At 50.2% G+C, this 26010-nt stretch overlaps 1 protein-coding gene across 1 annotated transcript in view; it reads right to left on the bottom strand.

The window, feature by feature from the left end:
- LOC125717497 (protein sidekick-2-like) overlaps positions 1-26010 on the bottom strand; it is a 119045-nt gene that overhangs the window by 35876 nt on the left and 57159 nt on the right. The window contains exons 2-4 of the mRNA XM_048990498.1: positions 8908-9067; positions 4815-4921; positions 4222-4369 (exon numbers count right to left, since the gene is read on the bottom strand). Of these exons, the coding sequence (XP_048846455.1) occupies positions 4222-4369; positions 4815-4921; positions 8908-9067 (415 nt within the window). The remainder of the gene's footprint in view (positions 1-4221; positions 4370-4814; positions 4922-8907; positions 9068-26010) is intronic.

Genomic DNA, 26010 nt, shown 5'->3' with positions numbered 1-26010 from the left:
CGGACACCTCCCGACAGTTTTGGCATAAGAGCCCCCGCTATGAGAACCTCAGGTGTGCGATTTGCACCAGAATGCACCAGAGAGCACGGTCCCCCATTTCCGACACGTGTTTTTTGAACAAGCTGCCTGGAAAGGCACTGAGGTGGGGCCGGGGGGGTGGGGCCGGGGGGGTGGGGGGGGGCTGATCCAGGGGCTTCGGCACTTTTTATCTGTTGACACAGATGTGTGTGTTTTTTTTTTTGCAAAATCAATTTTGGCTCGATTCAATTGAGTACAGTACTTTGTTAAACAGCAGTGCCCACCCCACCCCCCCAGTTCAAGCCTGCGGCAATTTGATTGCATTTTCAGATCCTCGGTTCCCCCCCCTTCCCACCAAAGGCAAACAAAACGCAGAGGGTTCGGCGTTCATTCGAGCTCACCAGCGTCTTTATAAGACCGAAAAACAAACAGATGTCCATGGAGCCTCTCTGACGCGGCCTTGGTGACCTGCTCCGGGTGGGGGGGGCGTGGGGGGGGCAGCCCGCGTCGTTAGTCTGCACTTATTAATCCCACAGCCTCATAACCAGTCTGGGCCGCCTGTGCAGCCGCGATGTTCGTTAACTGTCGTTAATCTGTTTATTAATATTTCCGCTGGCTGATTTTGTGCACTGTGTACGCTCAGTCGCTGCATACTTGGGACTCACAGGTCTAGCGTCTTAAGGCGACATCATCAGCTGGCATTTAAATGTATGCAAATGAGGACGGGGAGGCAACGCCCCCTCCCACCGTCGCTACTGTAACGCTAATCGCCTTGATGGCTGCAGGTGTATCTTCTAACAACATTATTATGTCATCCGTCTTCTAAATTTGCCCCCTGCCCAGTGCTCCAAAGAGAGGTGAGCGCATTTTCCCGCGTGGAAAGAGCTGACCGGCTGGATAGCTGGTAACCACCGGTAACCAAGCCCAGCTCAGAAACGGAAGGAGTGCTCCTGAGCCGAGTGGCACGGGCTGGCAGGAGGGCACGCTCCGGTGTGCCGACGTCCAGGTCACACTCAGCTGGTCTCGCACACCGGTGTACGGGCTGGCCCTCAGTTCCATCCAGCTCTGATTTGGACACAAATTAGATCAGTTTTACTTGTTCCGAGGTGTCCTACTTTTGCAATAAAAACATTCAGAATCTTTTCAAAACCGGGTTTACTTGTCATGCCAGAAAAAAAAACCTTCTGAGGCTCAAGGTAACAGAAGCTGGCTGTGGGATTTTAACGTGACTAAATATTACAGTAAAACGCTGTAACTGACGTGACGGGCGTACTAATCCGTGATGCGGGTATCGGTCTCTGACCCATTCTTCCGGAATTCAAGCCAGGTTGAATCAAGGAAGGCACAGCGTAGATACTTGGACAGGATTCCCGAGCCGAAGCGTTTTTCTGTGACTCACCTAACATACGCCCCTACACACATACGTGCTCACTCTCACGCTCACGCCGCCCCCAGCTGCCCCCAGCCGCCCGACCCGACAGGTTCTCTGTGGTTATGTATTCACACGCCGTCTGCGAGACCATTTGCTAATTAGATCCCTTGCCACCTTTATCTCCGGCTGGCCCCGCTACCGCATCCGGCCTGGAGCCGGGGAAGACGCCGCTCCGACAGGCCCCACCGCAGAAACCGAGATATTAGGGACTTCTGTCCCAAAATCCAGACAGGCGATGACTTTGGGTCGGTGGGTGGATACCGCTGGAAAGTCGAGCAGAGCAGGCGGGTGCATGACGGCAAGTATCACGCCATAGATCCGTGTTGGGAATATCCCCCCCAAACCCATCGTCCCTGGGATAGGTTCCTCGCTACCCTCCAGCCTCGCCCCGGTTATGATCTACAAATCGACTTGGTTTGCTGGCCCCCCTCCAGCAGAAGAGGCCATCCTGTTTCGTCACACTTGTGTGCGTGTGCGTTCACATGCGCGAGCGTGTTGTGCGACTCGTCAGACTGTCTATTGGTTGCTAAGCTTTTTTTGTGTTTTACGAGAGAGGAAACTCCATTTCGGCCTCGGGACCTCGGGACGGGAGGCCGTCACGGAGACGCCAAGGGTGATGGCGTCAGGCTAATCCCACGCTAAGGGCCTCGGGCAGCCTGTTGTACTGATGCTGTCTGTCCTGCGGAAAAGCAACGGAGTGGCACTTGAAATGTAAGACATGAAGTCGCCCATTTAAAGTCCACAGCTGACTCAGCCAAGATGCTTCTCCTTGGAATGGGTCTCACATCCAAAAGCACCCCCCCCCCATTACAGTTTTCTAGGTGTTGAAAGAAGGGAGACTACAGGGTCCGTAAATAACCTCACTCACCTTCCCCCCAACCCGAGCTTAATCAGGTGATTAAGGGTGAGCTTCTGATTGACTGGAATTACTATAATTACCAGGTAATTCATTACAGAAGCTAGAGGTGAGCACCAAAGAACACAAATCACACCACCGTGACACACCATGGACAACTTCTAATACATGGATCCTGAAGGCTGACATAACCCCCAGGGACAGTCTCCCTGGTACACACCCGCGAGCCACATCAGGGTGAGAGAGAATGAGCAGAGGAGGAGGAGGGGAGATGAAATAGATAGAGAAGAACGAGACAGAGGGAGGTGGGAGTTGAGGGAAGGAGTGAACGGAGGATGAAAGGATGGAGCCCACGGCTGCCGGGAGAGATGACAGCAGAAGTGGATTTAAGGAAAAAAGGGAGATGGATTTGGAAGGAAGCCAAATAAGTTTGCGTGGAGGTACAGAAGCGGATCCTGTACTTCCGTGCTCCCCCCACACACACACATAGTGATGCCCCCCCCCCCCCCGCCTGCCCCCACCAACCCGGTGGGCAGCAGAGGCCCGGCGATGTTGAAGTGCCGTGAGCTGAAATTACTTCTGCTCCCGCTGGGACTCTTGACCAAAAGTGGCGCGATCCAAAATGACTGCAGCTTTGCTCCTCCTCCAACGGCGGGGGGAACGGGGCAGCCAATGAGGAAGCCATTCCGGTTTCCCGCGGCAACCGCCACCACTTCACTTATATTGTCCCTGCCTGAAAATTTACCCGATAAACAAGTATCCCGTCCCCCACCTACCCCTATTCATTCGGAAATAAACAGAAATGAAAATAGAGTGGTGGAGAGGGCCGGAGACCCTGCCCCCCATAGCAGACATCTCACAGAGTCGCGGACATATCAGCGGAGACAGAACAGAAACAGGTCTGGACAAACATACAAGCTTGAACACAGAGACATACGAGCATGAAAACACATGCAAACAGAAGTGTGGATGTACATATAAGAACACCAACAAAGCAGGTATCTTGAGTCTTTATAAAAAAGACACATAGAGATATATAACATAGAGAGAGAGGTACACACTGATTGAGAGTGGAGAGACAAATAATAAAGGATAGGGAAAACGAGACAGAGACAGAGAGAGACAGAGACACAGAGAGGGACAGAGACAGAGAGGGACAGAGACAGAGAGGGACAGAGACACAGAGAGGGATGGAGACAGAGAAGGACAGAGACAGAGAGAGACAGAGACACAGAGAGGGATGGAGACAGAGAAGGACAGACACAGAGAGGGACAGAGACACAGAGAGGGACAGAGACAGAGAGAGACAGAGACACAGAGAGGGATGGAGACAGAGAAGGACAGACACAGAGAGGGACAGATACACAGAGAGGGACAGAGACAGAGAAGGACAGAGACAGAGAGAGACAGAGACACAGAGAGGGATGGAGACAGAGAAGGACAGACACAGAGAGGGACAGAGACACAGAGAGGGACAGAGACAGAGAAGGACAGAGACAGAGAGAGACAGAGACACAGAGAGGGATGGAGACAGAGAAGGACAGAGACAGAGAGGGACAGAGACACAGAGAGGGACAGAGACAGAGAGGGACGGAGACAAAGAGGGACAGAGACACAGAGGGACAGAGACACAGAGAGGGATGGAGACAGAGAGGGACAGAGACAGAGAGGGACAGAGACACAGAGAGGGACAGAGACAGAGAGGGATGTAAACAGAGAGGGACAGAGACAGAGAGAGGGACAGAGACAGAGAGGGATGGAAACAGAGAGGGATGGAGACAGAGAAGGACAGAGACAGAGAGAGACAGAGACACAGAGAGGGACAGAGACAGAGAGGGAGCTGAGTTCTGATTTCATATTCGGACACACAGTGACGAATATAAACAGAAGACCGGCCCGTAAAAATGGGACTTACATGCGGCTGCTGGGCGGGATCTTCCGTCCGTCACGGAACCATGTAATCTGGGGGCGGGGGAAACTGTGGATGTGAGGTGCGGGAATCACTGCCGCCCCTCCCTGCGACACGGTCTGGGAGCGATCACCCTCGACAAAGCCGCCCATATCTGATACACACAGACAGAAACAGCGGGGACATATGTCTCACGGACGTTATTTCACGGGGGGTAGGGGGTACTCTGGTTCATCTGTGGTACCAAAAGCAGGATTGGTCATACGTCAAGTGCGCTCTCTGATCAAAGGACCGACCCGATTACAACAGAATAATAATGTACCTGACACTGAAATACTTAAAATATTAAAAGTTCTTTCTGACACTCATGAAAGGCTTCAAGGGTATAGCGACTGAACGGGTGTTATCTCACTACCTTGCTGTGTTATGTGCAAAGACGAGAAAATAAAATAAAAATGAATTTCCCGTGATTCAACCTGAGTAGCGCCGAAGGCACTGTGCATTCCACAGCTACCAAGGTGAAAATATCGTGGCGACCCAATTGTAGCTTCAAAGCACCACGAGGCCCTCTAGTGTCCTGGAGGGAGTACTGCACTTACAAGCCACCTGCACTTCGGTCTTCCGTTGCATGATGGCTCCAACGCGGTTCCGGACGATGCAGCGGTAGAAACCAGCGTGGGATCGATCCAGCGATGGGATCAAGTATCTTTCAGGAAGAAGAGAGATGCGACGCAAGGTTAGTGCCCTTCAGTTAGTATGGGTGAAGGATCCGCTCCGAAGTTGCTGAGATGAATGACTATGTTGGTATGTTGGCTACCACAGGCACCAAAAGGGATATCTTCATACACTGACTGACCCTCCTCTACAGCCAGAGGAAGACTACATCTGGGGGTGCATCTCCCATGCCCCCCCCAGCATGCAGGAACATGAACACCTGAACATGAGTTGTCTGCTTTGAAAGTGGGCAGGGTTCACTGAGAAGCATCCAAGTCACATGTCCATCAGCAGTCACCCCAAAGTTCGACTTTCGACATTTGAGGCATCAGGGCTGAAATAGGATTAAAAACAGCCCCTATACTTTTGCCTACATACCTATGACAAAAATATGCCAATCTCGGGCCGGGGGGGTCCCGGAACTAATTCTGCCATTTTACAATATCATCGGCCAACCAGGAAAATGCCCGTATGTCATATGCCCAGTGCAGCTCTGTCAAGCATTGATGTCGTTGTCCGTAACCCAACGGAGTGAGATGGAAGGCCCCCCTGGGAGGAAACCATTTTCCTTTTGCTCCTGAACCAGGTCACAACACCCTCCGCAAATTCCCTCTAATGGGAACCAAGGTCCGACTTGCCAAGACCAGCCAGCGCCCCTTTAAGGAGGGAGTTATTTCCAACTTCCAGGCTCCCTCATCAGCCTCCTTCATCAGCATCCCTCATCAGGCTCCCTCATCAGGCTCCCTCATCAGCCTCCCTCCTCAGGCTCCCTCATCAGCCTCCTTCATCAGCCTCCCTCATCAGCCTCCCTCATCAGGCTCCCTCATCAGGCTCCCTCCGTGGCCTTCAGGATGTGAGTGCGCTACGCACTCTGCAGGCGAAGCTGGTGTCGTCCAGCCCGCATCCTCCACGTGCAGCGGCAGACAGACTGGAGCCCTCTTCCTCGTGCATGCACACGCCGGCGATAAGTCAGAAAGCAGAAAGCGAAAGGAATTATATTCCAAACATGACAAAGTCTATTCCTTATCTGTCTGGCTTATTGGGTTTTTAAATAACTGTGCAGGCCTTGGATAGTCCTCATTTAAATTCTGTAATTTATAGTTTACATCACGCAGACACAGGTGGGACTGACTAGAGAAGCTCCTCTCTGTTTTCACTGAAGATTAAACAAAAAAAATTTTGGAAACCACATTCAGTTACCTGCAGAGAGCTCTACATCTTCACAGTGATTAGACAAGAAGTTCTGTTTACAGTCGATTTATCGAATTAAATGCATTCACTCTAAAAATCCATTTCTTTTCTCCATTTTTTATTTCCTGTGTGTGGCTGGGAACTGTAGGATGACTGCGGAATAAATAGACTGGGGAAATGGTAAGACAGATTGTATCTCTGCCGCAGAACTGAAAAGGCACTAAGCAAATGACCCCCACTTGCCGTGGGACTCAAATCACCGTTCCGGGAACGCCAGGGGGCTCCGAGAAGACACGGTCAGTGAGAGTGAGGCGAGGAGAGAGAGGAACGAATCAGCTGGGGGTGCGACTCCCGGCCTGAAAGGCAAATTATCTTGGAGAGACCTGACAGAGGGACAGGTGACAGAACCACGACTCAAGTGGCAGATGCGGAACTATCCAAAAAGGCTGCCTACTACATCTCAGGAAAGCAGATGTTGTTATGAAAGCCACCATGAACGAAACCATCTAGCACGTTAATGATGTAATTATCAGAGATCCAATCAAAGACATGGTCAGGAGTAGGGCCAGCCTGCCCTATCGGCAACACAGGCAACCGCCTAGTTGGCCAATCTTATCCGCAAAGGGCCGGTGTGTATGCAGGTTTTTGGGATAACCTTTAGGTCAGCTGTTCAAACCCAGGTGTGAGGACTCTTCAGCCAATCAGTCCTCTAATTAGTGACCTAATTAGGGATTTGCAGTGAAAACCCGCACACACACCGGCCCTTTGCGGATAAGATTGGCCACCCCTGGCCTTGGGCGTCATCTGATTAGGGGGCACAAAGAAGAGCAGAATCTCGCCTAGGAACCAAAACACCCAGGGTCAGGAGGGTTCAGGTGGTGGATAATGAATTGGTCAAAAAGATCAAGCCCACCATCACACTCCCAATACGGCTTTGAACTACACTCAAAGACAACAAGAATGGGAGATTAAAGTGGACGAATGGCCAATGAGAGCAGTGAGAGTTCACAGGGTGGGAGGAGTCAACTAGCAATGCTTTAAGAAAATTTCACCTGACCACAACATGTTGCATAACGTTAGCAGAGAAGCTACTGGGGTAGATACATCAAAAAACAAAGAAGCGGGAGGATGGGGGGGCATCCCACCGCAAATATAGAAACCTGGCTCAGAAACACCACCAGCCCTGACCCGGGGTGTCCAGTATGTGGAACAGCTCAACCAAGTGGACAGTAACCCAAGCAGTGTCCAATGCAATATTCTTCACTTTGGAGTTTTTAGGTTTATACATTACATGCAGGCTCCATCAGTACCACTACTGCCTTTTCAGGTATTGAATCTTGCCTCTTTGTGTGTGGAGTTTGCATGTTCTCTGCATGTTCAGTAGGCTTCCTCCCATTGGCCAAAAACATGTGATTAGGCTGGCATCTCTAAATTGCTCATAGTGTGAAAATGCATGCATGCATGTGTCCTGCAATGGACTGGCCCCTTGCCCAGGGTGTTTCCCCTGTTTTATGCATGACGATAAGTCACAAGTCCCCTGCGACTCCAACCTGGATAGGCTCTTGGAAAATGGACAGATCTTATAGAGCTTAGTTTTGGCACTAAGGTTCTTAAGACCCGTACCATTGACACTCCGGTGACCATCTAAGTTCCTTGATACTATTAGTCTAAGTACTTATGCATGAATTTATTTATGTCTTGCTAGTGAAGAGCTATTTTCCCGGTAAGGAGCTCTCGCTCGAGACAGAGAGCCCTTGTTTGTAGCAGAAACTCATGAATAACGCATCTTGGCATGATCCAGATGCGACACCTCTATCTCTGGTGACCACTTCTGAGCCTTGCCTACTCGAGCAGCCTTAGAAGTGGAGAGACTGGAGCGCTGAAGTAAAAGTGAAGTAACAATTAAACAGCTGGTTCATGAAGACAAAGTGGACTCTGCTTACTCCAGTGCCAGTGCAGACGAGGCCCATTGGCGCCACCCAAGCGGAATATGAGCTTGCCAGAGTCTATTTACTAGGTAAAACACAAAGCTCACGGCCCAGGAATTGGAGGACAGGTCTCTGCTCACTCTCCCAGAGAATGGCCTCCATTAGCATCATCAGAAAGAAGCAGACAGTTGTCTGGATTCATGGTCAGTGGGTTAATGGTGAAACCTTCGCAAATATGGGGTAAAAGAAGAGACAGGAATGCAGTGCATAGACGTCGGCAGACATTTCCGCCGGGATACTAGTCAGTCCACCCGCACCTCCAGTTCACGTAAACTTTGATATTTTGCTCCATTCCCTCAATGACAACAGAGCACTTAAGGAATCTTCCCACACGGACCAATAGCCATTGTGGACAGAAAGCTTTCAAGGCATCAATTATCAACTGTCTTTCACCGGGACGCACGCCAGACCGAAACAGAAGAAGACAATCAGCATGATCAGGGACCGTTCACAAAGGGGAAGGTGCCTAAAGAATCAACCAAAAAAAGGAATTAATTAATGCTGGTCTCATCTAAAAGGCTGCTGGTGTAAATCGCAAGTCAAACATCTATATAGAGGAAGTTCACCCCAGGCAGTAAGGAGAGCATGGCGCGAGTGAATGACATGGGCTGTAATAACGTCATGTAAAACAAAAGCCTGAAATTAAATCCCCATGCTTTCTCATTAGTCCACTTCCACAAAGAAGACTTTCTGAAGCGGTAATAATTCACCCACTTTAACTGAAGCGGCAATTTGTGTGTGCTGGGAAGATGTATGTGAGTCGCTAAAATAGACGCAATCGCACAGCCAGCAGACCCACCTGTACTCCAGGGAGAATCGCGTCAGCTCGGTGCCATTGTAGACCCACTTGAACTCCAGGGGCCAGCTTCCTTCTGCCATGCAGGTCAGAACCAGTCGGTTCCTCTCCAGGTGGACCTGGGCCGGCACAGGCTCCATCTTGAAATAGGGAGGCACGTCGTCTGCAACACCGAAACATCAGCGCGTTAGTGAAGCAGGTCTCGGCTCTCCTGGAACATCTACATTTTATTTATTTAGCAGATGCTTTCATCCAAAGCGATGTACAAATGAGAAAGTAGGGTTAGACAATCCCTGGAGCAATTAGCGATTAATGACCACGCTCAAGGTCCCAGTGGTGAAATCACTTTGCCGATCCTAGGATTTATACCAGCAACCTTCCGAGCACAGGAACAGCATCCTAACCAACTGAGCCTCACACTGCCAGAGCCGTGTAGAGACTCTTCAACAGTCCTGGTGCTCAGCCTTGAGTGGGAGTGGTTCGTAAAATTTGAAATATGTCGATGGGGGGGGGGGGGGGGGCTGGGGCTGCACCTCAATAAATTTGTCAAAAATGGGTCGAGACCTCAAAGGGGGGGGGGAGAGGGAATTATGAACCCCTGAGTCCCGGTTTGGATAGGCACCGTCCCAGGATCAACAAGTGCTGCCAAATTGGGTCGCCGAGGAAGATGAGTGCTAAACCCAATCCATTAATCTCACGCCCACTCCGGCACAGGCAGAGGTGAGACCCTACCTGGTGCACAATAAGGACCCAGCGTGACGAGCTCATTATCAGCAGTGCGACATGGTGGATGGGAAGCTGAAGATGGCTGACGCGCCAAAATAGAGCTTCCTTCTGTGAAGTAAAAGTACATCGCTTGCAGATACGTCTCTGTGTACGCAGAGTGTCTGCCCACAGAATCTACATAAGGTAAAAAATAACATTCCCATGCAGGGTTATCTATTATTCCAAGTCCACCAGGCTTCTGTTCGTTCGGAGATGAGATCGAGTCAACAGACTCGATAGTCAGGCTTGTGTTCGGTTTTTTTAAACAGTTCAAGACACCCCCCTCTCCAACACAGACAAATACGCAGTTACCCAGTCAGTCAGACCTCCTGATTTGCTAATGAGGACATCAGTCAGGCTGTAATGTTCTCCCTCCGGTTAAATTCCATAATTAAATGAAATCTCTTTCATTCAGCCAGAAAAAAGAGAAGATAACCCTCCTACTTTGTTTCCTTCATGGATATTAATTGCCTCTCAGTAATTAGCATGGCCCTTACAGGTGACCGCTGAAACCCTGGCGATTTTCTTTATTTACAAGCGCATGTTCAAGCACAAATTGTCACCGCGGTCCTTTACGCTCTAGCTGATTGTCCAAAGCTACTTCCAAGGTTTCTTTTTTTATTTTCTTAAGGTGAATTAAACTTTTGTGGAATTTGTGTAGTACTTAAGAGTACTACAGCGGGTACCCCCCCCCTCCCCCCACACCCCCTCCCCACCAAGATGTGAGCCAGAGACTTTAACCCCTCATCGCTGCACCTAGAAAAAAAACCCAAGAAAGAAATAAATCAATAAAAACTTATTTGCACTCCAGTACCTGGCACAAAGGTCACCATCAAGAGCCAATCAAAAAGGTCCAGCTAAAACCGTTCCTCTTTCCTCGCCTCCCAGTCCGTGTATCCCTGGGCGACGAGGCGGCAGTGGCGATGCTGCACCCTGACAGGCATATAGCTGCTAAAGCAGTTGTGTATACACAGGCGGGGCCAGAGAAACACTGGCCCTAGCTGAAAGTTGATTGGCTCCTGGACTGCCAAGTCCCCTGTCACTCATCGATTAAAACATATTATTGGCTAATAAGGTGCCAACCCTCTCATGAATCATTAGAATCGCCGTTTCTCACACCAATGAACGTCAAACTCCTTTAACCACCAAGCAAGGGCCTATGCAGCTGTTTCATTTGTGCTAATGTGCGCTTGTTGTTATTAACAGCAGCCAAAGTAACACTCTCACCAAAAAGCTGTTATGCCCCAATCATAGCGGGTGCTATTTCATGAAATTATAAAGCTGAAAAGTTTTCAAACACAGTATGTATTTTAGAAAATCCTAGATAAATAGACATAGTTTCCGCTTTTAAACAGCTGCATAAATCATATTTTTTTTACACGAATCACCTCAGGTAAAACACTTAATTAAAAAATGTACGTTTTCAAGGTTTCCAACTCTCGCACATCTGGCGTGACACTCACGCTTTCAGACTCTCATGCCCACGCAAGAAATCTTACGGCAAATATATACTATTCAATTAAACCTAACCTAAAATTAGCTACATCAAAAGCTTTGGGTAGTTTGCAAACCCTACATACTATTTCCAAGGTAATAAAACTGATACATACATGTGCACACGTGCGTGTGCATGTGTGTGCAGACTCGTCTCGAATTGGAAATCTCACTCCAGCTGTCACAACTTGAAGGACTGAAGGGGGGGAGTCTTGTAGTGGAACATGTGAGGTTTATTTTGTATGTAAATGAACAAAGTATGTAAACAATCTGAACCACAAGGGATCAAAATAGGAGGACCAGAAATTAGGAAGGGTACAGGCAACAGGAGGGTTAGACGTCAATGACTGGACTGGGGAACACAGGACTTTGAAGCACGTATACATGGGACTAACGAGGGAGCTAATGAGAGGCAGCTGGGAGAGATTAACATGAGGGCTAGGAACGAGAGGCGAGACAAGCGAGTAACAGGCGTGGCTTGTTAGGGTCACGCTAGGGAGGAGACAGGAGGGTCAGGTGTACATGGTGGGCAGGACGTGGCACCAGCCAGCTGACCAAAGGTGGCAACCCTCCTCTTTATTTGATCTGTATGATCTTAAACCCCTTTTAAAAGATCTGCAAAATGCACTGTTTTCGGCTGAAGTGGCCTGTCATTCTATTTGCATTGGTACTCCGACAAATACAAAATGAATATGAGAAAACATTGCCTGTATCACTTCAATTATATATTTTCAAAATAATGAGACCGGCCATACCCAACTGCAATAGCGATTAAAGTGATCAGTCCTTCTGGTATTTATGTTAAAGTGAGGCTTTTATTTTGGAATGTTGGGCATTTGGGTTTTACAGATTTTTTGGGCTGACATTAACCACGCCGCTGTGTGGATTATTGACCGTCCCATTGTTTCCTTGATGGGTGAACGGTGCGTTAATGCGATGGGCCATTAACAAAAACGAAAGGTGTGATACACCGAAGTACATCACTGCTGGCGAGTAAAGGAGGACGACACATACTGGCGGTTCTAGTGTTAAATCCTTGACATAAGGGGACCCCTGAGCCCGCCAAAGCTTGGCTGACTAATGAAGACAGCGTGCGAGCCTGCCTGTGTGCGCGTGCAGGCCCGCGTGATTACTATCAAGCAGTTTACCGCCTCTGATTGTATAACCCTCAGGACACCCAACTCATTATGCTTTTCAATTGCGATAATTACAATAATCTATTAGTTAATTTGACTCTTTTTTTGATGCGAGTGTTTCAGGGCTCTAAAAAGCGGCAAAGGACACTCGCAGCCACGTGCCGGCTTGAAAAGAGTTTCCGTTGCCTTCTCAGTGTAACGATATTTTAAAAAATCCATTTACTGAAATCTCTGGACCTTTTAATGTGATCCTTTTTTTCTGCCTTATTCGCCTCGTTAGACAAACCCTACAAAGTCATTGTAACTTGCCTTAATTTACTGAGCATGATACAAGTTATCTGTAGTACATGCTAGCTGGTGTGTGCGCCCCCCCCCCCCCACCAAAAAAAACAAGGCCCCACCCTACACCATCTCAAGGCCACACTGCTAACGTTGTTCCTGTGAGTCACCGCTCTGTCTGCTCCCAGCTTTTCTGTGTCATGCTCCATCCTGTCTATCTAATAGGATCTCAGCTCATTTGCTCATCATTATGTGTCAGTGTCTAGATCAAACGTAGATACTTATCTCATGTAGGAACTGGAAGGAGTGCTGTCAAGTGGTCAGAAAAACGAAACAGAGATGTGACATGTCATTACCGAGGTTTGGAGGGGGGGGGTGGTTGTTGGTGCACATGCTATTACATGGAGATGCTGACAATGTCAAAGCGGTTTTCAGCACCGGCTGTCCCAGACCAAAGGCCCAGAAGCAGCCAGGTAACGGCTTCCAGTTTGACACACTTTCTGGTCCAGTGCCGTCAGATGACAAGGAGAAGCTGTTCTCCTTCCTAAGAAATACGGTGCCCATCTGAACCATAAAGTGGACGAAGGGGCATTGAGTCCTGACTCACGGGTGGCCACATGATGGTCCACTCCGCTTGTGTTACCATAGCGATTTATCGCCAGCCCCACAATGACATATGTCTAATATAAGAAAGCCCGTCTGACCATGATTGGACTGATATCCTGGTCAGGGTTCAAAAAGGGTTAGCCGAGAGGAAATGCAGGGTTTGATTAAGGGGGTCTGAAGTGTGTTCCTGTGCTTTTATGTTCAGGTGAGGTAATCTCCATTTGTTTTTCTGGAATATAACATTTTAATCCAGTTTTGTTCAGCTCAGTCTTCAAGGAACCCCCAGACAGTCCACCATGACATGAAGGGCGTGGCATGGAGGGGGGAGTTACCTTGGAGACAGTCATGATGAAACAGACAAGTGGATACGCACATCCCAGTTACGCAAGGCCATGGAACTGGAGTCAAAGCATAAGGCAGGGTCAAGGTTAAACCAGAGTGAGGGGACCGGCAAGTCCAGGAGGCTGGGGTCAGAAATCAGGCAAGGATTCACAAACTGGAAGTCAATTAAAAGCACGTTAAGTTGACAGTTCAGTGAGGAGCAGGTGCAAACCCTCAAACCACCTCCTTGTATGTTCATTAGGGCAATTCAGGAATGTGCAACAGGTGTGACTCATGTTTGCATTTTTCAATCTATTTAGCAGACACTTTTACCCAAAGCGACACATTTTTTTTTGTGAACGCAGCGTCTTGCTCAGGGGCCCAACAGTGACATCACTCTGCCGAACCTCGGATCCAAACTAGTGACCTTCCGATCAGAGTCACAGAGTCCCATCCCAGTGAGTCATGCACCAGGCAGAGATGTGGTCCGGCTGGGCGTGGCTTCAGGGACCGCTGACCTGCGGCAAGCGTTAAAACCGGCTTGAGAGGCACTTTGGGCCAGTTCGGGGATATTATCCTGGCTTTGAACCAGACGCTATTATTACACCACAAAGACCTCTGACCATGAAGCTCTGAATGGGGGCAGAGAAAGGATACAGCCCTGCATGTGGAGGCTCCCAAACCCCATGAGCTAATAACATCTAAATGAAAAAGAAGTGGGAGGCTTCCTGCCAGCTACACGCTGCCTGCTCTCTGCTGTCTCTGAGCATCGGCAGCTCAGTCTCAATATGGGAGGGGGGGGTGAGCCAAAACCGCCCAGGGGAGACCAAGCGCGACTGACATATCGGAGCCAGTGAGATGCAATGCCCTCCCCCATGGCGCGGAAGTGACGCCCGCAGTCTTATCGCCAGCTGATCCTGACAGCCACAACTACCCAGTGAGGAGATGTGCGCCTGTATGAGAGCAGCGGCACCAGAGAGTAACCAGGACGCAGGGAGAGCATCTCGTGTGATCATAAATGATACCAATGATAAATCCGTCGTCTGCCGGATGGGGGGGGGGTCACAGGGCAGGGTCGGCCATCATGGGGTTAAGGGCTTTGCTCAAGGGCCCACGGACATGTGACTATTCTGACGAGGCCGGGGCCTGAACTGGCGATCTTCCAATCACGGGTACAGATACTTAAGCTGCTGAGCGTATACAGGTACCACAGTCCCCAGCTGAAAGCTGATTGGCTCCCCTCTGCTACTCTCCAACTCAAAACGTCTCACTGGCTGCTGATAAGGCTGACGCCCCCTGTATGAATTATGACCCCGCATATACCATCCCCAGTATGTGGACGTCCCCCCGAATGCCGTGGACGGCCCAGGAACTATTAAAAAGAAAAGCAAAACACAAATTTTCGCCTTCAAACTTGCAGGATAATTTTTGTTTGATTTTTATTCATCCGTGTTAGACAGAGTGAGGGGAGAATGTGAGGGGGAGGAGCCTATTCGATCGATGCCGCCTCCCTCAGCCGTTTCAGATTCTTCTGGACATTGTCCCGCCCTGGAGTGATTCACGCAATCTGATAGCGGCCCGTGTGGGAATCGTCGACCGCGCGGGTCAGTGGTCCCAGCAAAAGGACGAGTACTGGTTTCCCAGCCCACTCTGCTCCTGGGTGTCAACGGGCTACTAGCCCTGACTGGGGGGGTGAGGGGCGGGGGGGGAACTCCGCTTGACAGGTCCATTAGTGGCAGGCTAATTTCAGCGGCAGTCTGGCTCTCCTTGACAGGTCCCCCCCCCACACACCCGCACACGCGGCTTGCAGGTGTTGCGTGTCGCCTTGATAAACAATGTTATTAACGGCGGCGAGTCCGTCAGAGACGCGCGGCAGGTAGCGGGTAGGGGCCGCGCCTCATCACCGTGTTATTTATTTCATTAGCTGAGGCACTTTAATGGAGGGGGGGGGGGTGAGCATGCTGCTCTGCACACTAATGTACATGGACAACATCTGGGATTAAGATCCCAGCGCTAAGGCGCGAGCGACAGCATTCGTTCCACATCCAGGGCTATGCTTCCAGAATCCGCTGGGATCAGTGCAGTTATTCAACCCAGCCCCGAAGACAAGGCACAGCCTGAACAGTAGGGGGAGCCACCTTCCGGTGGTGACAGGATGAAGTCAGATAGACGGGCTCATAGGGGAAGGTGCTCATATGCCATTGGCTATTAGACATGAGGCAGGGCCGTTAGGGGGGGGTGGATTTAAGGGTGTTAGATTTGGAAGTCCTTGTTTAGGGGTGTTCATTGGCTGTGATGAAAATGCCTCCTCTTAGGCAGACAGCTGGGCAGGAGCCAGAGAAAGAAGCACCAGTGCCCCCCCCCTCCGCCCCCCCACCACCTCCGTCGCAGGTCTGTTCACAGAATCTTAATGGCCACAGGACCAATCCGAATGCATCCACAAGACAGCCAGTCCACGGCACGGCGCGCAGGTCGGTGGCCCCCATCTCAACCCTTCCCAGAGTCCCGGGGGAGAAGTATGTCCCTGTCTCTGCAAACGCTCAGCCCCGCGGGGGTCACTCTCCATGGAGGTAGCGCCTGGGCTCAAGCAAACAGCTCAAAATGGGAGATCCGCACAAGGTGGGTGGCAGACCTGTGAAGGCTTCACTGCCGTTCCTCCTTCCTTTGGCGTCGGCCTCGTCTGCTTTCTCGCCCTCTCTTTCGGAGACGTGTGAGCCCGTATGCCTTAGGACGGGGGGGGCATGGGTCGAGGCAAGCCAACAATGCATTTACATCATACACTTCTCTTATTTAGCTGGCGCCATTATAGGAACTGACATACATTTCTGAGAGGCCAGGGTCACTCAGACAGTCCCTGGACCAACTAGGGGTTAAGGGTTATGCTCAAGGGCCCAACAGTGACATCACTCTACTGGTCTTGGGATTCAAACCGGCGACCTTCTGATCACAGCATGCAAGCACATTCAGCAACACGCACCATTTAGGCATCATAACAAATCATATATTCATGGTTACAAAACCGAATTTGCTGTTCATCCAATGCCTTTATCATATGGATTCCCTTTATTCTGCGTCCCAGCTGACACACATCTTACTAATCGCTACTGCAGTAGCCAGAAAAGGATCCTCATTCCTCCCTCCTCACATGGATCAACTTCTGGTTGTCTGGCAGGGGTTTGTCATGTGACAGGGGGCGGATCCTGGGCGGGTTTGTCATGTGACAGGGGGCGGATCCTGGCAGGATTTTGTCATGTGACATGGGGCATATCCTGGGCGGGTTTGTCATGTGACATGGGGCATATCCTGGGCGGGTTTGTCATGTAACAGGGGGCGTATCCTGGGCGGGTTTGTCATGTGACATGGGGCATATCCTGGGCGGGTTTGTCATGTGACATGGGGCATATCCTGGGCGGGTTTGTCATGTAACAGGGGGCGTATCCTGGGCGGGTTTGTCATGTGACATGGGGCATATCCTGGGCGGGTTTGTCATGTGACATGGGGCATATCCTGGGCGGGTTTGTCATGTAACAGGGGGCGGATCCTGGCAGGATTTTGTCATGTGACATGGGGCGTATCCTGGGCGGGTTTGTCATGTGACATGGGGCGTATCCTGGGCGGGTTTGTCATGTGACATGGGGCGGATCCTGGCAGGATTTTGTCATGTGACATGGTGCGGATCCTACCAGGGGTATAATTGCCCGGGATCACATCTTCTGAGTATCGCCCATTTTCACTGCAGCCTGCTTGACTTGTATGCATGTGAGAGGAAGCGATATCGGGCAGTGAAGCTCGCCTGGGATGCCACTTGGACTTCATGACATGAGACACGAATAAGGGTGATCACGGCAGCGGCGGACCGCCCACATGTGTGAGTCTGCACACTCTCTGGGGGGGTTACATGCCTTGGCCTGGACCCTGGGAAGTGGGTTATCAGACTGCTGGCCCAGTCAACCGTGAAGCCTGACAGATGTTTCCACGGCTGCCAGGGTGGGAAATTAATTATGTGCATAAGATCTTAGTAAAAACACACACACACACACAAGGAATCCCTTAAAAAAACGGACTGGTGCTTTTTGATTCTTTTACCGTGAAAACGACATGACAAAGATGCGATTGATGGAAGATGGAGTGAGAGAGCAGAGGAATTGGAAGGGGAGGGGGTGGGAGATGCACAGCCCACGAAGGAATACTAAGGAAATGTGGCCGGGGGTCATTAACAAGGCAAGGTCTTTAGCTGGGAAGTGAACCGTGAACCGACTGACGCTTGCCTGGATATAAAGATACCACCACTTCCTGAAAGTGAGGGACCCCCCTCCCCTCCCCCCACAAGCAGCTCTATAAATAACTCCACACATTATAAATTCTTGGCGGTGGGAGAAAAACCGGCTTTGAAAAACCATGGTGGGCCGGTTCTCATGTCTGCTGTCAGTCACCGGCCCGATTTACCTGGAGGGGAACCGGCAGGGTGTGCGTCTGGGAGTCTTACCCCTTTCGGAGAGGAACAGGCCAGGGGCCTCGGTGAAAGTGCAGGAGGGGGCGTGTCTCACACATGCACCGGCTTCCGTCCCCGGCCCCCGGGCCACCCCCCGAAACAGCAGCTCCGGGGCCATTAAGGGAATCAGCCAGCTGACATACGGAGCAATTAATTTGGCAGGCCAGGCAGCAGGAAGCCCCCGGCCCTCGCTGCCAGCCGCGGTCACCTCACGCCAGGGCCAGCTCTCACGCTGGTGCCTGCCCTCTCTTCTCCCTCTCTTCTCCCTCTCTCCCTCCCTCTCTTCTCCCTCTCTCCCGCCCTCTCTTCTCCCTCTCTCCCTCCCTCTCCCCATCCATGCTTTTCATCAGGGGCGAAACTTCATTCCACCCTCTTTCCTCTTCCTCATTTATTTTCTTCTTCCTTTCTTCCCCTTGCCTCCCTCCTTCTCTCTTCCTCATTCCCTGCCCTTCACATTGCCCCCCCCCATCCATACCTTTCTGGTCCCCGCTGCTCTTCGCGTCTCACCCTCTCCTCTCCCCCACTTCCTGTGCCTTCTCTACCTCATTCCATGTCCTCCACCTGCTTTCATCTGCTTCTCTCTGTTCCCCGCTGCCCGCTGACTCGCTCCCCACCCTCCCTTTGGCTAACTGCCGCGGCAGGGACCCTGCGGACCTCCGGCGTGCCAGCGGCATCCCTCGGATTAATTGGACACCGGAGAGCAGTGGGGCGCAGCTCGCCAGGACAGCAGAGCGGAGGAGAGCGGCCAGGTGCCGGGGTGATATCCGAGCGCCAATCGGCTAATGAGGCGGCAGGCGGATCACACACCCCTCCGCCGTCTTCATCGTGACCCTGATTGCCTCTGTGACCAAGTGTGATCATGTGATCATGCTCTCTGGGAAGGTTTCAGCCACTTTAGAACAGATACAAAGAGGGTGGGTGGGCAGGGAACAGCCACCACGGGAGATCTGTTCACCCCCTGCCAAAAAAAAAAAACATTCAATGTACCTTCGCAGAGTATAAAACTCCCAACAGGTGATGGTTACAGCGAGACGACTACAAGGCTCATATCTTCAGATACGCCGAGGTCCTTCCTTAGCGCCCCGACACATGGGGGCCACAGGCTCGCCCGGGCTGTTACAGCCATTAACAAGATATTTCAGCTCACACTGTCAGTTAGGTGTAAGCAGGGGAATGGCCGAGGCAGGCCGGCTAAGCGATGATGAGAAACAAGGCGGACGAACGAGCGCCGAGCTCAGGGTCACCCGTGCAGATTCCGCAGCCTCTGCCATCTGCTGTGATCGTTTACTCAGCCTCACATAATTAGTTTCTAATTAGTTAATGGCGGAGGGAAGCAAGAATGAAAAAAAAAGCCCTCTGTTTCCAAGAGACATAATGATTCATGGCTGGAGCCTCCAGTAATGTCTGTACAGATGCTGGCTGAATATCCTCAGCGCCGGGAAGAGCAGAGGGGGCTACAGGTCGACAGACTGGGTTGGACCCTTCGGACCCCCAGCACGGATTCTTGGGGTGACCTGGCGGGGATCTGAAAGCCAAATTACCCAGCAGTGTCTCCCCCGGTGACTGGCTGCCTGGCAACCCACCTGGGATGGGCTTGGCAGCCGGGCTGGAGATTACTCACAGCCGGTCACCACTAGGGGGCACAAACTGGCAACTTTTACCATGAGGGAGGTGGTGAGGGCTGGAGTGGTTGGTGGGGGGTGGGGGTGGTAGGGGGGAGTGGGGCGGCCCAGTTTACAACCAAAGAAATAAATCCTAGTAGATTTGAGAGATACACGGGCTTGGCAGATTTCAGTGTTTACTTTAGAAATATGCCTGAACCTTAAATAAGCTTAGAAGGAATTAATTAACAAGCCAAACCGAGCCCTCAGGCCGAACATTTCCACACAACGCTAGATTTGACTGAAATTTCAATCAGTGCATAAATTAGTGCAAGTCCCTTGACGGCAGTTTGCACACTGCGCCGGTTCAGGTGAAAGACTTCAGAAAGAAGTGCCGGCCCCTCGCGGGCTTTTCTGCCGCGCCGCGGTGCTTAGATGTGACGGGACCGACGGTGAAAAGAGCCAGAACTCACCCCGCGTGTCCCCCCTCCCCCGTCTACACACGTGCCGGGTCGCCCTGCTAATGCACAAAGAGCAGCGCCGTATTAAGCAGTCGAGGGTGGGAAAACCATGGGTGTTTTAGAAATGTCACACCGGCCTCCATTGTCACAGAAGCAAATTCAGGCAAACGGATAGTTTCTGACACCTTAATTGAGCCATTCGGCATACGGCAGAGTCTCGCAGCCTGACGGGAAAATGACAAAGTCCGCTGCTAGAAGTGGCCTTTGGGATGTCTGTGGTTCATCCATGCTCCACTGCCTGCCAGACCACTCAACCCAAATTCATTACCATCATTCTCTCCCTCTTCGCAGGTCGTTGGGCTCATTCACCGGCCCCTCCCACCTCTGCCACCACCCTCCACACGGAAACTGAGCGCGTCGTCTTCCCAAAGTCCCGATTAGTATTCCTGCTGTTGCTCGCGCTCCCTTGCAGAATTTAATTTCGGCCATTCGGCTTGTCAGAATACATCCAGGCATCACAGCAGAGCTAATCTAACGATTTTTTAAACCGGCAATTACGAGGTGTGCGGATCAATCGTCGCGAGTGGGGGGGGGGGGGGGGGGGGGGAGTGCAGGTGACACAAAGGAGGAGGGGGGGGCCAGAAAGACACAGAAGAGTGGAGAAATGGCAACGCACCTGGGAAAGGTTTTGGCAAAGGGTTGTAGATGACGGATGGGTCGTCTTCAAGTTTTTCTGAGATGCAGCTTGGAGAAAGCAGTAGGTCCCACTTGTGCATGCTGCATGCGATGGTCGCATTGTATCAGCGGTCTCAGTTGAGCAGCCGCAAAGCGCAAATGGGAGCCGACTTGTTTAGCCGCTATTTTGGTGAGAATCAGCTTTCAGTTTCCAAGATCACTCAAGACACAGCGGATCACTCTCACACTCAGCACAGACGCTCATCCGCATTCACCTCAGGTCAATCCCGGGAGTGTGATGCGGCCCAAAGCTAATGAAAGGCCTCACTGCCATTTGTGTCTGCCCTCGTGAGGAACCCAGGGCGTCCGAACAGCATGAATGATGGAACCGTTCGGACCGGTGGCCGAGAACTCGCAATGCAAGACCGGGGCCTCGCTCTGAGCAAACCCAGCAGGGCTGTGAACCGTCAGACAGTGTCTGGTTCCCAGCTCCAGGAATGCTCACGGCCCAGTAGACGTATCTTTAACTGTTGGGCTAGCAGGTTCCATTTCCAGGGTCGCGCACCAATCAGTTTCTACTTTATAACTGACAGAGCAGATCGATTACACCGAAAGTGGGCCTTTGTGCCTTAATTCTCGCAAAAGATGAATCCAGCAGACCCCTTATATCGATCCCTCCTCTCCGTTTACTCTGTGTCCGTCAACGGCAACATCACCGATGAGCTGGTAACATGGTAGTTTACTCCGGTAGCTGCAGCAAATATGGTTGACACGTCTCAGCTTGGCAGAAGAGAAAAAAAACAAATAAAAGAAATTAAATCACGCAGGAACCCAGTGGGGCCCTCTGCCATAAAGCCCCCCTCCAGCTTAAAGAATCCAGACCGCTGGACATGCAGAAAGCGCTGAATTTCACGCCCCTCTCTGACGGCCTCGCTATCCGGCACAGTGGGATTGGAAACGAATGGGAAGGAAACATAAACCTGGACCCTTGCTGACCCCCCCCCCCCGTCGTCTCCCCAGGCGGCGCCGGACGTGACCGCCTCAGTAACGGAGAGCGGCGTGAGTATCCTCTGCACGTTCTCCTGACTTGAAATGACTTCCACACAGCGTTTAATCACACAGGCAGGTCATCTGAAGTTCTGACACCATGGGGGGGGCGAATTCTTCAACTCAAAGTCCTCCCTCCTATTGTTGTACAGTCATCCAACCAGGATGTTGTGAATTTAAGTCTTGTCTTTTTCTTGCTGCCTGACCAGGTGTGTTCATCCATCCATCCATCCATCCATCCAAGACTAATCTATTATAGGGTTAGAGGGAGCCTGCAGCTTACCCCAGAGAGCCGAGGGGATGATGAGGGAGGAGATGGCCTCAATGGGATGCCAGTCCACTGCAGGGCAGGCAGGGTGCGGTGGAAAAAAAAACAAAATGTTAATTTAATTGTGTTTTTATAAATGTGTGACTTGGGAGAGGGGTGGATGTAATGGGTTTAAGTAATGCGATGATGCACCGTGCACTGCATTAGATCATTTAAATGAAGGAGAGAAGCAGTGGTCTTAGGGGCTGTTCAGAAAAGCATTTCATCGGATCCGCTCCGATTATGAACAGCATTATTTTCTCCACGACGCGAACGACTAACAGTTTTCCAAACTAATTGCCCGTGCATTTTTAATAATGGGAAAATTATGTTTCAGCAATAAATTTAATGAGAAAATAGCTTCTTGTTGTCATGGCTGAAAAAACTCAGGCTGGAAATTAGAGCAAATAATAAAAAAAAAAAAAGTGTCTTGTCTCATGTAAGCAGGGACAGAATACAGTGGCGGTTCCCTGGACTGGAAAGGGTTTCACGTTTAAGACACCAAAATACACAACCTTCCACAGGGACTGATCCATAACGCAGAGTCACACACCACCCCCTGGTGGTCAGGGCAGGGAGACATTCCCAGAGAGAAAAAAAAGGAGGAGAGAGATTGAGGACCAGGATTCTGTGCAGTGTCATTCCAGTAAGCATAGTTTTACCTTATGTAACTGCATTTGTAAATGCAACATACGTACAAGCTGATTGTATACTGCTCAGTCGTTTGTTTTATTTACAATACAAGCTCATAATCCCAGACTTAAATGATCAACCCAGATACAGCGAATAGTTCGGAAAAATAGCAAATAAACATATTAACATACAGCGAGTTACAGAAAATCCCCACCGCAGACCGAGCCTTTGCTCCTAAAGGCCCCCAAAGCGCTTAAATGAGCAGATGGTCTGCATATAGATCGTCATCCTGCGTGAGAAAGTCACAGCCTGTCCTTCTGCATTGTCTGTCCATGGGCATGTGCTGGTGTCGGTTTTCAAAGGCAGCAGGAACCACGGACCCCCCCAAATCCAGAGGTGGGGCGGTGGGTCATTAGCGCAAAGTAAACACAGAGCTATTTTTGTGGTCATGAATCTAATAAGATGTTTGACCACGTAAGCTGGGCTGATCCAAGTTTACTTTCATATAGACTTTTCCTGCAGTGTAATATTCCTCACTCCGCCCCCCCCCCCCAACCCCCCTGTGTCTGGTTGTCACTGAGAGCATTTAAGCTCTTTTCCATATACCAGAGAGGTTCCGCTTCCATATGCAATATCACAGCGTACAGATAAACCTGAACCATACCACCCGTCTCACACATATGGATGGTTCTTCAAATTCCCTTTTTTTATTTATTCATCCCTATAGCAATAAGAGACAGATGCAACTCAATCCTGATTCCTGAGCCCATAAAGTGCAGGGATGGGGGGGCTTTTTCCTATCGAGGGCCATTTCTATCTTTATAATATCCTTCGGGGGCCATACTAAATGACTGAACCGGTATATCACGCTAACCTCGCGTGAAGTTATATTTTGTGACACTGTACCGATTCTCAAAAGCACTGCATCGATTTTTAATTAATAGTTCACATGCAAAGATTCGTGGCGGACAGTCGTTCGTTTTGTGAACCCCGGCCACAACAATTTTCTGCCATTTGACTCCCCAGCTCCGACGTTATGCGAAGTAACATAAGGACACACCGCTAATGTTAGGGTTAGCAAGCCTAGCTGACCTGACCGACTAGACAGCTACTGGTTCCGTGGTGTACGAAGTATCGGCTCATTTTTACCGATATAAGCAAATGTTTATTCCATTGTTCAGATTGCACAGTGATGTTGGATGTTACAGCAACTGTGATAGGAACTGTGATAAATGAAAATGCAGATCCCACGGTTCTGATTGCATAAAAATGTATTTTATGCATATGGTAGCGTGTTCGTTATGCTATGACAGTTTCCGAAAATTACATAAAAAAAAAATCTGAATAATATCGCCTTACACAGCCCATATAGTTAATGTTATTTCCTTTTATCACATGAAGAAGTAATTGCTGTATAGAAGGTGTTTTTTTAGTTATTTTTGTGTGTGTATGAAAAGCCTTGTGGGCCAGATCAAACTTCCTTGCAGGCTGCACACAGACCGGAGACGGGGCGCTTCCCCACCCCTGCGCTAAAGAAAGATAACAGGATGTACTTTTTTTGTGGAGACTGAAATTAAAAACCAGTCAGTTTGAGGACACAAGTGCTTCGACTGTGGGACACCCAGGGCTGGCAGGACTGCGAGGCTCGTGGTATTTATAGGGTATTAGGGGTGAAAAATAGGAGATACCATCTTATTCCCATCATATAGAATGAGAAGGCAGGTGGAACCAATCACCACGGTCACCTGAGCGTTCCATAACACGCACGTTTCACACCGGTGATAACTAGACTATGCAGAAACATGTTAATTCCACTCCACTGAGTGTGATGGCAGCAGAAGCTGTAAAATAACAGACAAAAAATAAGGAAACTAGCACAACACTCCTTCCTAAGGGGTTAATTTCCAGAACAATCAAAGCAGGTCCAGACAGGAATCCAAAGGGCAAAACATGCGACCGCAAAACATGCGACCGCAAAACATGCGACCGCAAAATGCAACTGCAGTTCGAGATTTGTAAGCCATTAAGGTTAAATTCCTTACATGTTGTAGGACAGCAGATGCATTGCAGAGGCGGAAGGGAGCTCGGAGGGTCTGTCGGAGCCCCTTGGCATCCTCTACTGTTCCGGACTTTAAAATTATACTTTGCTGAGCACAGTCCATACCGGACAAGCAGAAGCCCAGTTGCACAGATGACTCAACGCTACCAAGACTTGCTGTACATGACTCAGATCTTTACAAAAAGATGCCCCCGCACATTTAATCCAAAAACACAAATCAGTCCTGGAATAACTCCACAAGTCCTCAGTCCATTCTACAAATCGAATTAAATCAACTTTATCTGAGGGCGAGAGGCTCCTTTTTACACTCATGTATTTAGCAGATGCTTTTGTACAAGGTGACATACAAGTGAGGCAGATAATGCATGACAAACTTAAACTATCAAATGCTGCTGGGCTGAGACTGCAAAGAGACACTTGGCAGCAAGTTCAAGTTAGCATTGAAGCTATAAAATGCATTACACAAGGCTGTAGGGAACAATGAGAAGAGCTACAGCGTTCCTGGAAAAGAATTATCTTGAAGGACCCATTGCTGGGCATGAGAAAAATGTCCTAAACTTATGGAAAGACCTGACATCAACAGAGGAACGGTGTGTAAATGAGGTGCAATGTTAATGGCAAGCTGCCATGATCCCTGCTATGATGAGCAGCGATGCACCTGGATTGGTGGACGGCACACACCCACAGAGCTCAATGTTCCCCAAATCTATTTACTCACTTACTCCCCCCTGAGGCCCTCAACGCAGTAACAGAGAAACATAACGACGGTGGCTATGATGTTAATTGAATCGGCAGACCCTCCGCATCCCCTTTTCCTGGCAGAGTGTTTGCGGGGATCCTTTTGAAACATTGTGGAGCTGTTTCCGAGTCGGTGGACCTGGCACTGCAGCGTGGAGCTCACTCCGCTGAGAGGCAGAGCTGGCAGATCCGGGGAATGAAGCGAGACAACGCAGCACCTCCCACAGAGAAGCACCCTCCCAGGGGTCCCAGAAACCCAAATCAAAGAGGCTCCCATTAAGAAGGTTTGGGGGGGTGGAGGACTTAGCACAGGGGGTAATCTCCGGTTCTTCTGGGCCAGTTCCAACCTCCTCTGATCACCTGACAACTGCAGTTACCTCCTACGGGAAGCACAAAACTAACATCGCTCCGATATTGATAGCCTCCCTACCGAAATCGCTTAGCAACCTGAGCCGGTGCAGATTCAAACTTTTATGAAGATCCTGCGGTGGT

This window comes from Brienomyrus brachyistius, chromosome 22 (assembly GCF_023856365.1).
Source record: "Brienomyrus brachyistius isolate T26 chromosome 22, BBRACH_0.4, whole genome shotgun sequence".
Taxonomy (NCBI): Eukaryota; Metazoa; Chordata; class Actinopteri; order Osteoglossiformes; family Mormyridae; genus Brienomyrus; species Brienomyrus brachyistius.
Note: the sequence above shows the minus strand (reverse complement) of the source record. Positions and strands in the feature narration are given on the sequence as shown.